At 36.3% G+C, this 16764-nt stretch overlaps 1 protein-coding gene across 1 annotated transcript in view; it reads right to left on the minus strand.

Moving 5' to 3' along the window:
* LOC106059235 (b(0,+)-type amino acid transporter 1-like) overlaps window positions 1-16764 on the minus strand; it is a 35236-nt gene that overhangs the window by 15431 nt on the left and 3041 nt on the right. The window contains exons 2-9 of the mRNA XM_056036451.1: window positions 14781-14882; window positions 13107-13216; window positions 10821-10950; window positions 9373-9498; window positions 7369-7468; window positions 6929-6973; window positions 4364-4487; window positions 3025-3128 (exon numbers count right to left, since the gene is read on the minus strand). Coding sequence (XP_055892426.1) covers window positions 3025-3128; window positions 4364-4487; window positions 6929-6973; window positions 7369-7468; window positions 9373-9498; window positions 10821-10950; window positions 13107-13187 — 710 coding nt within the window. The 5' untranslated portion in view covers window positions 13188-13216; window positions 14781-14882. The remainder of the gene's footprint in view (window positions 1-3024; window positions 3129-4363; window positions 4488-6928; window positions 6974-7368; window positions 7469-9372; window positions 9499-10820; window positions 10951-13106; window positions 13217-14780; window positions 14883-16764) is intronic.

A 16764-nucleotide genomic window follows, 5' to 3' on the forward strand; every position in this document is an offset into this window, starting at 1 on the left:
CTATTTTTATCGGAAAATGGATGGGCAATGCCTAGATACTTTTAGTTTCTCCATAGGTCTAACCATTATGGAGAAAAAAATTGAAAACTAAAAGTAGCTGCAAACTGTTCCGCAATAGTGACTCTACTCTATAGGGCTATATGATAATCCAAATATTGCGTACAACATTGCTTAAATTTACTTATTTATAAGATATTGCCACAATAGTGCAAGATTCGTAAACAATTAAAAATATATTTCTAAAATAAAGCATAGGGGTGGTGTTGATTTTTGGCCTCGGCTCATAATGACAAATTAATGTTTGATATCTTTTTGTTTCTTTTTTAAAGAACTTTTTTCTGCATTCAATCAGTTAAAGTGTAGGTGAGATGTGCAGGAAACCAGTATATGCATATCATAACCATAACGCTAACCTGCTATATTAACATTTAACCTGTTCTAACATAATATGCATCTGCTATATCAGATCGCTAACCTCTTTGATCCTACTGCTAATATGCTAGGCTGCAAAATAACGCTTATTTGTTATTCCTTGCTGTATCAAAACGCCACTTTTCTCTATCTTAACGCTTATCTGCTATATGATAAATCATAAGGCTAATCTACGGCATCATATCGCTAATAAGGTACCGGTATATCATAACAAAGCTTTTATCAACTCTCCCTGTCTATCTGTCTGTCTGGTAAAAAGTTCGAAAACTTCCCACTCTCGGAACAAGTTGAAACTTTGCACAATTGTTCGTTGTACCTAACAAAACTGGAATCGATTTAAAAATTAATCAGTTAGTAAATTAATTATTTTGTTTGATATCAAAATAAGGGGCATAAGTGACACTTAATGAGAAATGTGATTCAGTTATAGATTTATCTCCCTTATTACGTTTTATCACGGTTTTTTTTCCACATTCCATTCTAAGATTTAGTAGACATTTTACGAATCATTAAAAACAAAATTAAATAATCGATTAATAGTAATTAACAAACTTTGTTTTATATAACAGAAAGGGATCTAAATTTAAAATTAATGGCAGTTATTAGCGTTTCTCCACTTAATTAGGCTTTGTTTTAAAAAAAAACTATTATTTTTTTCTTTTGCTTGTTTGTTATACATATCACTAGCTTCAACATCATTACGCTAATCTACGGTGTCATCGCTAGCTTCAACAACATTACGCTAATCTACGGTGTAATATCGCTAGCTTCAAAAACATTACGCTAATCTACGGTGTCATCGCTAGCTTCAACATCATTACGCTAATCTACGGTGTCATCGCTAGCTTCAACAACATTACGCTAATCTACGGTGTCATCACTAGCTTCAACAACATTACGCTAATCTACGGTGTCATCGCTAGCTTCAACATCATTACGCTAATCTACGGTGTCATCGCTAGCTTCAACATCATTACGCTAATCTACGGTGTCATCGCTTGCTTCAACATCATTACGCTAATCTACGGTGTCATCGCTAGCTTCAACATCATTACGCTAAATCTACGGTGTCATATCGCTAGCTTCAACATCTTTACGCTAATCTACGGTGTCATATCGCTAGCTTCAACATCATTACGCTAATCTACAGTGTCATATCGCTAGCTTCAACATCATTACGGTAATCTACGGTGTCATATCGCTAGCTTCAACATCATTACGCTAATCTACAGTGTCATATCGCTAGCTTCAACATCATTACGCTAATCTACGGTGTCATATCGCTAGCTTCAACATCATTACGCTAATCTACGGTGTCATCGCTAGCTTCAACAACATCACGCTAATTTACGGTGTCATCGCTTGCTTCAACATCATTACGCTAATCTACGGTGTCATATCGCTAGCTTCAACATCATTACGCTAAATCTACGGTGTCATATCGCTTGCTTCAACATCATTACTCTAATCTACGGTGTCATATCGCTAGCTTCAACATCATTACGCTAATCTACGGTGTCATATCGCTAGCTTCAACATCATTACGCTAATCTACGGTGTCATCTCTAGCTTCAACAACATCACGCTAATTTACGGTGTCATATCGCTAGCTTCAACATCATTACGCTAATCTACGGTGTCATATCGCTACCTTGAACAACATCACGCTAATTTACGGTGTCATATCGCTAGCTTCAACAACATCACGCTAATCTACGGTGTCATATCACTAGCTTCAACAACATCACGCTAATCTACGGTGTCATATCGCTAGCTTCAACATCATTACGCTAATCTACGGTGTCATATCGCTAGCTTCAACATCATTACGCTAATCTACGGTGTCATATCGCTAGCTTCAACATCATTACGCTAAATCTACGGTGTCATCGCTTGCTTCAACATCATTACGCTAATATACGGTGTCATATCGCTAGCTTCAACATCATTACGCTAATCTACGGTGTCATATCGCTAGCTTCAACATCATTACGCTAATCTACGGTGTCATATCGCTAGCTTCAACATCATTACGCTAATCTTCGGTGTCATATCGCTAGCTTCAACATCATCACGCTAAATCTACGGTGTCATATCGCTAGCTTCAACATCATTACGCTAATCTTCGGTGTCATATCGCTAGCTTCAACATCATCACGCTAAATCTACGGTGTCATATCGCTAGCTTCAACATCATTACGCTAATCTTCGGTGTCATATCGCTAGCTTCAACATCATTACGCTAATCTACAGTGTCATATCGCTAGCTTCAACATCATTACGCTAATCTACGGTGTCATATCGCTAGCTTCAACATCATTACGCTAATCTACTGTGTCATCGCTTGCTTCAACATCATTACGCTAATCTACGGTGTCATCGCTAGCTTCAACATCATTATGCTAATCTACGGTGTCATATCGCTAGCTTCAACATCATTACGCTAATCTACAGTGTCATATCGCTAGCTTCAACATCATTACGGTAATCTACGGTGTCATATCGCTAGCTTCAACATCATTACGCTAATCTACAGTGTCATATCGCTAGCTTCAACATCATTACGCTAATCTACGGTGTCATATCGCGAACCTGCTATATCCGAACATGGAGTTGTTGGTCGCTCCAAGTGTTGATATCATGACAGCCACTGGAATCAACAATGAGAAATTGCGTAACACTCTGTCAGCAAACAACTAAAACAAAAAAGTTTATGTCAAGAAATCAGATTTAAATAAGGAAGATGTTTTCTTTCTGTAAAAATGAAGGGCATTTTACTGAAACATTTAAGAAATGTTCTTAGCAAAGAAGATTGAGAATAAGACATATGAAAAAAAAAACAACCAACAATGTAATCGATCTAGATTATGTGTTAAAAAAATAAATTTTCATTCACGTTGCATTCAATCTTTGTTTTACAAAGCTTATATTAATTTACCCTGTCTGTCTGTCTGTCTGTCTGGTACACATTTTGAACACGTTAATTCTTCCCTACCCATTCTCGGATCAAGCTCAAACTTTACTCAATTATTTATTGTACCTAACAAAAGTAAAATAAAATTTGTTCCCATTTGTGGTCTATATGGCAGATTTAAAACATGAATCAATAAAAATAAATTAACCACTTGGTCAATTAATTAATGGTAATTATTTTGTTTGATTTCGAAAAAGGAGAATAAATTCTACATTATTGAGAGATATTGTTGTAAAAACGAGTTTTTCCCTTTAGATAAGCCTTTTTAAACAAATTATTTTGATTGTAATGAACATCTCATTATGTATTCAGTGGCGTAGTTAGAGATTTGGGGGCCTGAGGCGCGTGATCTTTTTAGGGGTCGCTGTATTTTGATATTCGACAACATAAAATGAGATTATGTACTTTATAAATAGATGTCTAAATTCCAATTGGTACAGTATATAAGTAAAATTAATTTTAAAAAATCATTAAGACTCTATTAAATGAGTAATACCATTTTTTTTCATTTTATTAGCGAGTTAATACACAAGTGACAAAGCTCAATACATATCGCCACACGACGTGCTTTCTGTGCAGTAAGGGCTCCTCGTGAACAGCAAGATTACAGTGACGTAATATTGAATATTTAATGTAAAAAAATTTTTTAGGACATTCATTAAGGGGACCCGCCCCCCACTTTCGAATTAGGACCCCCTCCAACCCCCCACCCTAGCTACGCCACTGCATGTATTACACTTAGAGAGAGTTATTAAAACGTTTTAGACATAACTTTATTCTGTTATCTCTGGTTGGGGTTTGGAACGAGATAAATGGGAAGGTCATCAGGGTCGGTGAAGTGATACATAACTGTTGGAGCTTAAGTAGAGGAGATAAAGTGACAGGGTTCTGGCAAGATAGAAAGGGAAATTTAGTTTCATAAATCGGGTTTAGGTTTTGATAAATGTTTTAACTTACGGCAGCCACCGCATCTGATTGGAGCAGTTCAGACCTGGTCATCACAGCTAAGTAGGACACATTGGTCATAACATAGATAAAAATAACAAGCACAGTGCCCATCACAATGGACTTAGGGACATTTCTGAAGATGAAATATTCACATTTTAATATAAACTGTATATTTAGTCTATATATAGTATAGAATATATAGAGTCTAGTAAACTCTTGTAAGAGCTTTTCGTTGTAGTATTTGCTTTTACCTACAGTTGGCGAAATCTCTAGTAAACTCTTGTAAGAGCTTTTCGTTGTAGTATTTGCTTTTACCTACAGTTGGCGAAATCTATCTCCATTAGGTCTCTACATTAACAAAAACTCACCCATACCATACAAATATAAATCAAGAACATAAAACTAAAATGTTATTCAACCTTGGTTAGGCCAATAATAGAATACGCATCCTCCGTTTGGGACCCCTCAACTCAAGAAAACATTAAGAAACTGGAACAGACACAAAAAGAGAGCAGTGAGATTCATAACAAACGAATATTCACGTTTGACTAGAGTAACACCTTAAGTAAAATCACTAAATTTAGAAAGCCTTCAGGATAGAAGACTTAAAATGTAAAGTAGCAATTATACATAAAACACTGAACCATAATCTTGAAATACAAAACACAAAATTGTATTGCTTTTAGAGCATGGAATGGGTTATTGGTTAATATGCATGACTAAATGCTTGACGCGTAGGACGTAATCATCTTCTTTAACGTCTGTATTATATAAGATAAGATAAGAAATATGCTGGATTAAGATAAAACTCAAAATATAATTTAAGGCCGCATAAGGCAACCATGGTAGAATTATGAAGATTTCATAATATTAATTTTGTCTTTATAGGCTTCATCATGGACATACGGTGGTAATACGGCACCACAAACAGCGATGTCATTGTCAACGCCGGTATGAATAGAATAGAGTACTATAGAGGGACTTCTTATGGTGTGACAGTTACGTTGGGCAGGGCACGTATCCCCTATGGAAGACGAAAGTATGCCAAAGGCAGGGTTTTTTTTTTGTGTGTGAGCTTTGTAACACTATGATTAGAGTGATATGCACGAGATGATTTCAGTTCACGTGAAAATGGGGACTTACACATTGTCAAGCAAGGGGGTACCATTTTTGATCACATGACCACATGTTTTAGTTAGTTAGCGCCATGATGTATCAAGAGACGGAGGTGTCTTTGTTCTATTAAAAATGGATTAAATAATATGAATATCTAAGTGGAGATTCTCTATGGATGTTGTTTGTATTCGATATGAAGTAATTTGTGATGATATTCTATGGCTGAGATTGCCTACTTTGTGAACTATTATTTGATGTAATAAATGTTCGTCTTCCAGAGAGGAGTTTGTGATTATTTTATCCATAATTATGTTATGTGTTTAATTAATAATATAAATATAAGAATATTACATCAAGGCCAGAAGAATCCCTAATACAATTCAGACAACATTCTCACACCATCAAGACTTTACAAGCTTAACGGTGGCTTAACAGAGGCAGGGCCGGTCCTAACAATTGCGGGGCTCTATGCGAAACTGATTGCGCGGGGCCTAGTCTGGGTGGGAATAGGGATAATAATTGAAAATTAAGATTTTGTATAAGAAAAAAATTCGACTTTTAATTATATTCATTCTTTACTAAGTTACAAATTGCGATCAAATTAACTTTACTTTACGAACCTTGCAACCTAGAGCATATTTATATGCCAGTGACTATAAAAGTAAATAAAGTATTGGAACTTCCGATTCAGGTGAACATTCGCCCGTTTATTACACGAAAGCTAACAATGCCTTTTTCTTTTAGCACGCGTAGGATTGGCGTTTTCCGCAATGAATGACGCCCACACATGACAATTTTGTCTATTTTCACGAAATTTTTATGAGTTTTCATGAGGTTTTTAATTAAAATTTAGGAGATTTCCAGGAATTTTTCGTATATGTTTTGCAATTTAATAATTACACATAGAATTAGCACGGGGCCTATGAAAGCGCGGGGCCCACTGCCACCGCATAGGTTGCAGTGGCCTAAGACCGGCCCTGAACAGAGGTGCACCACGGAATCGCTTGAAAGACTATCTTAGGCGCCAACTTGCCTTACCTGTCATAGAAGAGAGCACCTGGCTGTATGCGGCCTCAGAACGAGGCAGCTGAAGGTCACCCACACATACTATACACATTTAAGGCCAAAAGAAAATCCGCTTCCGAGGACAGACGGCGAAAAGAAAATCTTAATCGACCACCTGCGGTCAATGGTTATGCTTGCCCTTGATGTGGCAAAATATGTAGGTCACAGCTGGGGCAGCGTATCCACGGGAAATACTGTATTTCTCATTAATCTTCGGACTCGAAGACAAGCGTTGTTATTATTATTATTATAGGCTTAGTTTAAAATAAGAAAATTTAAAAAACTTTAAAAAATTCACATAAAGAGTGAATTTTAATTTTAACTAAAAAAATATATGTACATAATGATACAAACTATGAACTCTTCGTAATTTCTTCTCTAAAATCAACTCACTTGTCAGGGGACTTCACTTCTTCCACAAGACAATTTAGAAATGATCTGAAGGAAAAAATATTTTCGCTTGAATAAAAATATAATTAATTAATTTAATTTAATGTTATGATGATTATAATTTTTAAAAAAATATATACGGTCAAATCAAAGTTTTCTATACGTGACCAAATTTCCAGGAAAATCGTTAGAGCCGTCTTCAAGATCCATGTCCAAATTAGAGGAATTGTAAAAATAAGAGGCAGACAGAGAAAGTGATGGAAAGACTGCACTACAAGATGGAAAGGCCTGCCATTGAAATAGGCTATATTCAAGGCATAAGTCGGAGAGGGATGGAGAAAGATGATCGACAGATCATATGTGGTGCCCCGACGGTGAAACAGACTACGGACCAGATGGACGTGAAGTGGCGAATTAGTGTCGATGAAATAAAAACAACTTACGCCCCGCCGTATGCCCACAGGGCGTTGTAAAAAGCCATTGCGATGGGGGTGGCATCACTTTTTGTACCACTAAATCCACTGGGCAGCTCACTGGTAACCCCTGTTAGAAAATACAGTTTTGTTCTCGTCAATAGGATAATGTATTTTCATCACAAAGAGGAAACGTCAGAGAGACTAATGGTTATCGTAAAAAAAAAAAGAGTAGAGTAGATTTTTTTTACATTTTTATGTAGGGTACTTATTACGGAGTGGACGTGGGTGACAGGGGAAATAATTCATTTCCTCCACACTATTGCAGATGTTCAAGATAAACTTAACACTGTCAAGGAAGCTAAATTAAACTTCAAATGTTGTCATTAAAGCGCTTGAAAGTTTGACATTCAGTGTTCAAAGTGATTACAGTTTACTATTTTAACTTACAAAAAAGCAAACAATTATCAACACGTCCTATATTGAAGCTATTCTGTACACAGAGTATGGCACGGAGCACTCTGGGCGACAATGGAAAAGTACAACATTAATAAAAACATAATCAAAGTTATCCAGAACCTCTACAAGGAGGCCACCAGTGCGGTGTACTTCAACAATAATATTGGGGACTGGTTCAAAACCACAGTTGGAGTAAGACAAGGCTGCCTACTGTCACCAACACTCTTCAATATCTTCCTTGAAAGGATAATGGAAGATGCCCTCGAGGGCTATGAAGGTACTGTTAGCATTGGAGGAAGAAGAATTACTAACTTGCGCTTCGCAGATGACATTGACGGCCTAGCAGGGACAGAAGAAGAACTAGCTGACCTGGTGATGCGCATTGACAAGACTTCCGCAGCATATGGCATGCAAATAAATGCCGAAAAAACTCAAATTATGACCAATAGCCATCAGGGCTTTAAAAGAGGCATCAGTATTGGAGGTGAAAAGCTAACTAGTGTTAACAGCTTCAAATACCTCGGAGCTATTGTCTCAGATGAGGGAACAAAACCCGAATTATTGGCCCGAATAGCACAGTCCACAGCAGCCCTTTCAAAACTTAAAATAATATGGAAAGATAAGGGCTTAGCCCTCGGCACCAAAATTAGACTGATGCGCTCTCTGGTCATGGCCACATTTTTATATGCTTGTGAGTCGTGGACGTTGAATGCAGAGCTTGAGAGGAGGATCCTAGCAATGGAATTGAGATGCTACAGAAGGATCCTAGGCATCACATGCAAAGACCGCATCACAAACCAAGAAATCAGAGACTGTAGCGATCGGAGCTCATAACGACCTGCTTACTATTGTGAAAAAACGAAAGCTTAAAACCTTTGGCCACATTACGAGATCTACGGGGCTCGCAAAGACCTTTCTTCAGGGAACAGTGCCAGGGAAAAGAAGAAGAGGCAGACAGAAAAAAGGGTTGGGAGGACAACATTAAAGAATGGACAGGCCTGCCATTGAGAGAGGTTCTGAACAAGGCAAAAAAAGGGAGGAATGGAGAAAGACGGTCGACAAATCTTGCCTGGTGCCCCAACGGTCCAACAGACTAAGGGATAGGTAAAGGTAAAGTAAAAAAGGTACACCGAATACACCATAAAGCTTCCTATTTATGGCTTTGCCTCAGTGTATGAAAATCCACTGATGTACTGCTATAATGATTCTATTTCCTCATTAAAATTCCACCTATTGTGAGGACTAGGTGCCGAAACGTCCATTCTTAGCAGTTTTATTTTTTAAGTATGATATTGTAAAACACGTGACTGCGGAAACTGATCTTATTTACCCACACAATAATTCAATTTTAATGGTACATTTTCAGTTGTTTTTGTTTTAATTATTCACCTAAACTGGAGACAAAATTAGAATGTTTTTGTCTGCGTTAGATGTGGCAAAATATGTAGGTCTAGCTCATAGATAGTTCTGCGTAGCCTCATGACATGATTAACCTTTTGATTAGAAGACAAGCCTTAATATTATTCTTTGTGGGTCAGACGACAATGAGAAGTTTCATAATTAAGGAGGACATACCTTGCACCATTGCAACCACGCCACCAACACAGATGACCAACAGTGCAGCCACTTTGCCGAGAGTGGTCAGAACTGAAACCCTGGTAGCCAGCTTTGAGCTGTAACTGTTGACCAGGAACAAGAACACTGAAAAGAAGGAAAATGCTGTGGAATCCATTTTTAAAATGCACAGTCATGTGTGTTACATTTAAAAAATCAACAAATTAATTTCTATTCCTCCCTTTTAAGACTTCACGGTCAAGGTGAAGGAGGATCGGTTAATGAGTATGTCATGTGGCCATGGGCGTAGCAAGGATTTTTACTTAAAGGTAAGAGTGGGCAGTGAGGGGTTCTATTCTTTCCCCCCTTTTTCTTTTCTTTCAGATCTATAAATGTTTCAAGAATATGGATTAAACAGTTTACACACGCGCTGCCTGCGGCTCATATGCTGCATCCTTTGAAGAGATTATGTCTCCAATCAAGACGTTTTGACATTGACCAACACATAGAGTGTCTATGCGCTATGGACACAGAGACGATTAAGTTGGCACGGACATATCACTCGCTTTCCAAAAAAAAAAGAGTTCTTAAAGACATCTTTTATCATGAGCTTACTGAGAAAGACTGACCGGGGGGGGGGCATAACTAACCTACAGACAGAACTGCAAGCATGATCACAGGACTACAGACATCAATGAAAGCACTTTGTTGGAAATGGCACAAGATCGGACAGTAGGAAGACAGGCTGTTCGAACAGAGAGCTAAAGGAATGTAGCGGTCGTAGATGAAAGAGGAAGAAAGCTGCTCTGCTAGCCCTAAAACAGATCCATTCACATACACGAACTGTTGCAAAGTTGGCCACACCAGAATAGCAACACAGAATAGCCACACCAGATTCTTCCCCGAATCACGGAGAAACTTAGAAACCTTCACCAGTAATTCATTTGAGTACATCCATTGTCTTTCGAGTGAGAATAGCTTACATACTCAGTAAATGTAGAAATTCTCATTATAGCTTGTCCATTCAAGTTGATTTTTTTTCTTTTTTTAGTTTTTTTTTTTGTAACAAAGGTTTTTTTTTCCTGGATTTTTCAAGAGAATGTATTTTCTGAGCTGTCCACATAGCGATATCCTGCAATTCTTACAACCCAAAAAATGTGTAGATCAAATATTAAATCTTTTCGTAATATATAGGAAAACAGATCGATGTGGACAAATGTTATTAAGAGGGGGGCGAGATTGAACGTTACCCTTCCTAGCTATGCCCATGGAATTTGATGACTAGTTTGCCACAATGAAGTGAATAGCAAATATTGAAAAAAAAACATCAAAATGAAGGTTTAGTTTCTGCAGTAAAAGTCAATGAAAATGGGAATTTTTTTTTTATTAAAGTGGGAAATACTTTTTTCTAGAAGTGAGGGAGGACATCTAAAATATTGATGAAAACCTTTGAAGAACTGGGTTCACACCTAAAGTTAGAGCTGCGATCATCTTCTCCAAATGTTGAGGTGAGCCACACGTCGGTAACATGGAGACCAAATACTTGGAGAATGTCAGTAGCATGACCAGAAGACCGATGGAGTTTCGAACTAAAAGTTCCTGAGAAACACATCAAAGCACTAAGTTAGATGGGTAGTAACCTGGGCACCTAATATAAAGCCAGTTACTTTGAGTGTGATATAGGGGTATACAAGAGGTGGGTCTGTATGTGTTTATTGTGTGTGTGAGGAGGCGCTCTGGTTCTTTGAGCTATTGGCGTAAGGTTTATGTGTGTGAATCCGTTCAATTAGTACAACTAGGAGAGGGAGACAATCATAAAAATAAAGTTTACTTCTTTTACATATACAAATTTTAAAAAAACAAACACTCTTAGACCAATTTAAAAATAGACTTTAATTAAATTAGTTATAATCCAATTAGAATTTTTTTTAATTTGGAGTAACTTATTGAATAATATCGAATTTCAACTTATATGATTGGAAATGTATCTTATGTTAGTTACTAAAGTTATTGGTCTTTAAATATATCCTTGTTTTTTCAACTAGGAACGCCATTAGGGTATTAATTATTTTACCTCAAATATAAAAAAATAAATAATTTCTTATCTTAAAAAAAAAGAGAAATATTAACTAGAAAGGAATATTTAAACTATAATTACATTAGATATTTATCACATGGACTCAAAGTTTATCAACAGACACTCAAGTCCGGAGACTAATCTTCACAAGACAGATCAAGTTTTGTTTGTTTTCATTAATCCTGAACTTTCTACCTACTAATTATGTAGATTCACTATTTTAATTACTAATTAAGTAAGGATTAATCCTATTTCAAAGTTTAATTTTAATTCTTTATAATTTAATATTTGTGAAATGTGAGAACTAATCATTTTTAAAAAGCCCACAAAAGAGGCATATAAAGTCCAAAAAAGAGGCAGAGAAATGAGGCCTAAGGCCCAAGGATTCCTATGACGACAAAGCTAAAATTGCTTAGCGCAAATTCTGAGGTTTCCTTTATTAAAAAAAATATTTTTTTTTAAATATAAAAAAGAATTAAACGTATATCTGAGACTATGAATTTAGAATATATTATTTATATTTATGATGAACTGCAGCAGGTAAATTACATTGGCCAGTGTAAATGATCATGAACTATATACAACTTCTCAATAACCGATAGCACTGAACGTGGAAGCGTTAACCTGTTTGTGTGTTATTGTAAGGGAAAGTATCATCTGAATAAACCAAAAACAAAAACAAAAAAACATATCCCCCCCAAAAAAAAAACAACAAAACAATTCATGATATATTGCCACTAATTCCTCGTAAGCTTACAGCAATGACTATTTCTTGTGGACATTGCAAAACATTCGCCAAAAAATCATGTAGCATGTTTCCATGTACCAAAACTTGAAATATTTATATTTTTTTAAAAATTGAAACATTATTATGTCAAGTTTGAAAAAAAAATTCCGATGGTCGCAGGCGATCCATGGAAAATTGTCATTCGACCACCAAGGGGATCGCGACCCACTGGCAGAGAACCGCTGCAATAGAGTTTAGAAATTTGATTCTACTGTGCTGAAAAATGCAAAAAAAATTAATAATATAATTAATTTAAATACTTTGCTTGTCAATATTTTCGTATCTCTTACACCGGATACACCACAATGTTTGCTAATTATAGATTACCTGCAGGTATGGAAATATCCACTGAAGAGAGGGCTTAATTTTTTTAAAGTGCTGAAACACCTATTGAAGTGTAAAATACATTTTGTCGAGGCGACTCTTTAGTCTGCGTTATATTTAAACAAATAGTTTGTCCCAGTTTTAACATTTAATGTTTATTTTTGAACTGGTTTTGTTTTATATCTAAATATGTTTACCATTCATATTTCATTGAAAAGTATTTTCAAAAAAGAAAGCCGACAACGGATAAATATGACAAAGTAAACAGAAGAAAGACGGAGAAAAGAGAGATGGAGATAAAGAAGAGAGATAAAGAAGAAAGAGAGAGATGGAGAAGAAAGAGAGAGAAAAGAGAGATGGAGATAAAGAAGAGAGAAGAGAGATAAAGAAGAAAGAGAGAGATAAAGAAGAGAAAAGAGAGATAAAGAAGAAAGAGAGAGAAAAGAGAGATGGAGAAGAAAGAGAGAGAAAAAGAGATGGAGAAGAAAGAGAGAGAAAAAGAGATGGAGAAAAAAAGATTGAAGGAGAAGAGATTATATAATATATAAGATAGATATAATACATTACTTTTGCTACATATATAAAGGCCATGACGTTTCCCATTCCCATTCTTATATAAGTATAAGCTCCACCGGAGACTCCAATCATTGCTCCAAGTTCCGCATAGCACAAACCACCTGGTCAGATAGTCAGCACATAGAAATGTTATTCGACTTTCATCAATTAGTCAATAAACTTCACTAAACACGAAATATTGTGTGTCCAATTGTGTTTTAAACTGGAAAGAGCAGATATTGGTCTTGTGGTATGCGCTGTGACTGCAATAAAAATGTCCCGAGTTTGAATGCCGCCTACGACTATCCCCTCTAATCCTACAGGAGGCCTGAGCTAGCATGTAATAATTTTATTTTCTGAACGAACGTCCGAAAGTCATAAAAGAAAACAAAGGCTATCGTCGTATCCCGGCAAAAGTAGGGTCCCGTAACCTAGCCACAAGCATACACACTTACACACACACACACACACGCCTAAATACATACATTTCTGCATTACAAGTTTAACAAGGCACAATAATTAGACCATCATTCTCTATCCGAGTCTGGATAAAAGTTTTGCTTAAATGTGTACAATTATAAAACTTTCTCCCTGACGCATGACCTAGATAATATTTTCTATATATTCTAATAGGTAAAACAGTTTTTATATATTGTCTCCTACACCCAAAAAAAAAAAAATAAATTAAGTGAGATATTTGTTTTTGATACAATGGCATCACAGCTGACGCATCCAGTATATCAGTATTCTGATTAATTTGTGAAATGTTGTTGTTTATTTTTTTCTTTTGTTTTGTTTTATATGTTTCAGATTCAGAAGATAATTACATCCTAGCCCAAACCTCGGCAGCTAGAAGGGTTCGAACCCGGGACCATGAAACCATTGTGGAGAGATGGATATTCTGATTAAATGACTCCATTAAACTATTAATGATGAGATATATATTCTGACTAAATGACTACATTATTCATTAATAAGATCGAACAATACAATAATGTCCATAGAAAGAAAACTTTTTTTTTATTATATTCCTACAAATTCTAGATTCTAGTTTTGGGTGATCTGCACCTTTTCCTGTGCATGACGCGTAGGACGTAATCATCTTCTTTTTTTTTTTAAGTAACGTCTGTAACATATAAGAAGAAGAAGAGTCTACTAAAGGTTTACCTTCCTCCCTTCTTATACAAGTAATGCATACTTGGTTTATTTTTTACCTAGTTAGTAAACACAGATAATCACATAACTAGACCCTATTGGTCAACAAACACAGATAATCACATAACTAGACCCTATTGGTCAACAAACACAGATAATCGCATAACTAGACCCTATTGGTCAACAAACACAGATAATCGCATAACTAGACCCTATTGGTCAACAAACACAGATAATCACATAACTAGACCCTATTGGTCAACAAACACAGATAATCGCATAACTAGACCCTATTGGTCAACAAACACAGATAATCGCATAACTAGACCCTATTGGTCAACAAACACAGATAATCACATAACTAGACCCTTTTGGTCAACAAACACATAATCACATAACTAGACCCTTTTGGTCAACAAACACAGATAATCGCATAACTAGACCCTATTGGTCAACTAACACAGATAATCACATAACTAGACCCTATTGGTCAACATAAACTTTGATCTTAATTAAAGGCGGGTTACTTACTCCCAAGAGAGATTACTCCAGCCACAGTCCACACAACGAGACATAGTCCAATAGAACCTGTATTTTCGAGAACACCTTTCGGGGAGATAAATATCCCTGAACCTAGAAAAAAGAATAATTTAGAAAATAATATCTAATAACACCTGAAACAAATACATTTTTTTAAAATAATAAATTGGGAATGGGGGAGGTCTGCAGAAGATTTCGTTCTGCGTTAGCCACTGAGCTCTTCAAGGACTTATACATAATAGGTTTTATATGGTAAAAAAAAAGTCTATAGTTGAAAATACCCTAGTTAGAAAGAAGAAAAACGCAACAAAAAAAAATAAATAAATGGCGCACTGTTTCGATAAGTGGTATATTAAATACATGTGGGCATTATATCATCTCTCAGTAGACTAGCTACATTCAAAATTGCTACATTCAACGTCAAACGTGAAGTAAGACGAAACCAGGCACTTCTACTCTTGGTGAATATGGTGAATATATATATATATAGAGAGAGAGAGCTAGCTAGCTCGATAGATATATAAACAAACATTTATAGAAATCCTTGGATGTTGTTAGTTGATTAAATTCACCTTTGGATGCACTGGCGGATCCAGGGGGGGGGCGGTAGGGGCGATCGCCCCCCCCACTCGGCCGACCCCCCCCCCGAAGGGGGGGGGGCGGACGAACTTTAGTATAGGATTCACACAATTTGTATACGAATTTATTACTTATGTTAAAAATATATACTAATTATTTATATTTGAACCTATTTTTAGATTATTTCGCCCCCCCCCCTCTAGTATGTTGGCCGATTTGGTGGGGTCGGGAGGGGGCGATGGTTTCAATCCCGCCCCCCCTACACTTTCGAGTGGGGGGGGGTGGTGGAATTTATTAGTAGAAATCACAGCCTGCTAACAAAATCAATTAAATATCTATATCCTTGTAACTTGTTATTGATATTTTAACCGATCTTTATATTATGTCGTTCCCTGTTTGCCGATTGGTGGGGGGGGGACGAATACCTCTTCTGCCCTTCCCACCTAAACCCTTTGAGTGGGGGGGGGGCGGTCCGTTTTTATGGAGAAATCATAGTTTGTAAACAAAATTAGTTGAATTAATATATACATTTTATATTATGTCGCTCCCTTTCTGGTATTTTGGCCGATTCGGTGGGGTGAGGGGGGGGGCGATTGCATATACTGCCCTCCCCACTCTAGCCCTCTGAGTGCTGGGGGGGGCGATCCTATTTATTTATCATAGTTTGTGAATAAAATTAGTTGAATATCTATATAATATAAACCACGTATTGATATGTGACCCATTGTAAATATGTCGTACCACACTCTAATCTCAAATTGTATCATTAGTAAATTTAAATGAAAAAGGGTTGTACCAGGTGGGAGGGGCGATACATGCAATCGCATTTCCCCCATCGGACAAATCAATACTTTTTCTTTTTGTATTATAGTTAAGAAATTACAAAATTTAAAAAATCTGTCACTAATATAATTTATATATACTATAAATTAAATTCTTATATCGAGTCGCTCCATACCTATTCTTTAATGCCAAATGCAATCTTTAGCAGAAATTAGTAAATGAGCGAGGATTAATCGTTTTCACTCTACCGCCATTCCCATTTCCAGACAGAGTTTTTGTAATTTCACATGAAGTTATCATAAGTATTTTAAGAAAGACTTTGCATTGGAAAAGTTAGAATTCAAACGAAATTTTTCAGTATAAGAGTCATGATTGAGATGAGTTCTAAACTCAAATAACGTTTTCATAGTCGCCTTTTCCCAACCTTTACTCAATCTGATATTTTCTAGCTAAATAAATTTGGGACTATTACTCACAATTTATACTAGAGTTTTCTTGAATACTATTTATCGAATAAGTTTTTTTTCGGCGGCGATCCTCAAAGCAAAAATCTAAATACGTGGGGTATCCTATCTTTTCAAGGAACAAATCGGCTTTATTTGCAATGTATTAT

The sequence above is a fragment of the Biomphalaria glabrata genome, chromosome 7 (assembly GCF_947242115.1).
Source record: "Biomphalaria glabrata chromosome 7, xgBioGlab47.1, whole genome shotgun sequence".
Classification (NCBI taxonomy): Eukaryota; Metazoa; Mollusca; class Gastropoda; family Planorbidae; genus Biomphalaria; species Biomphalaria glabrata.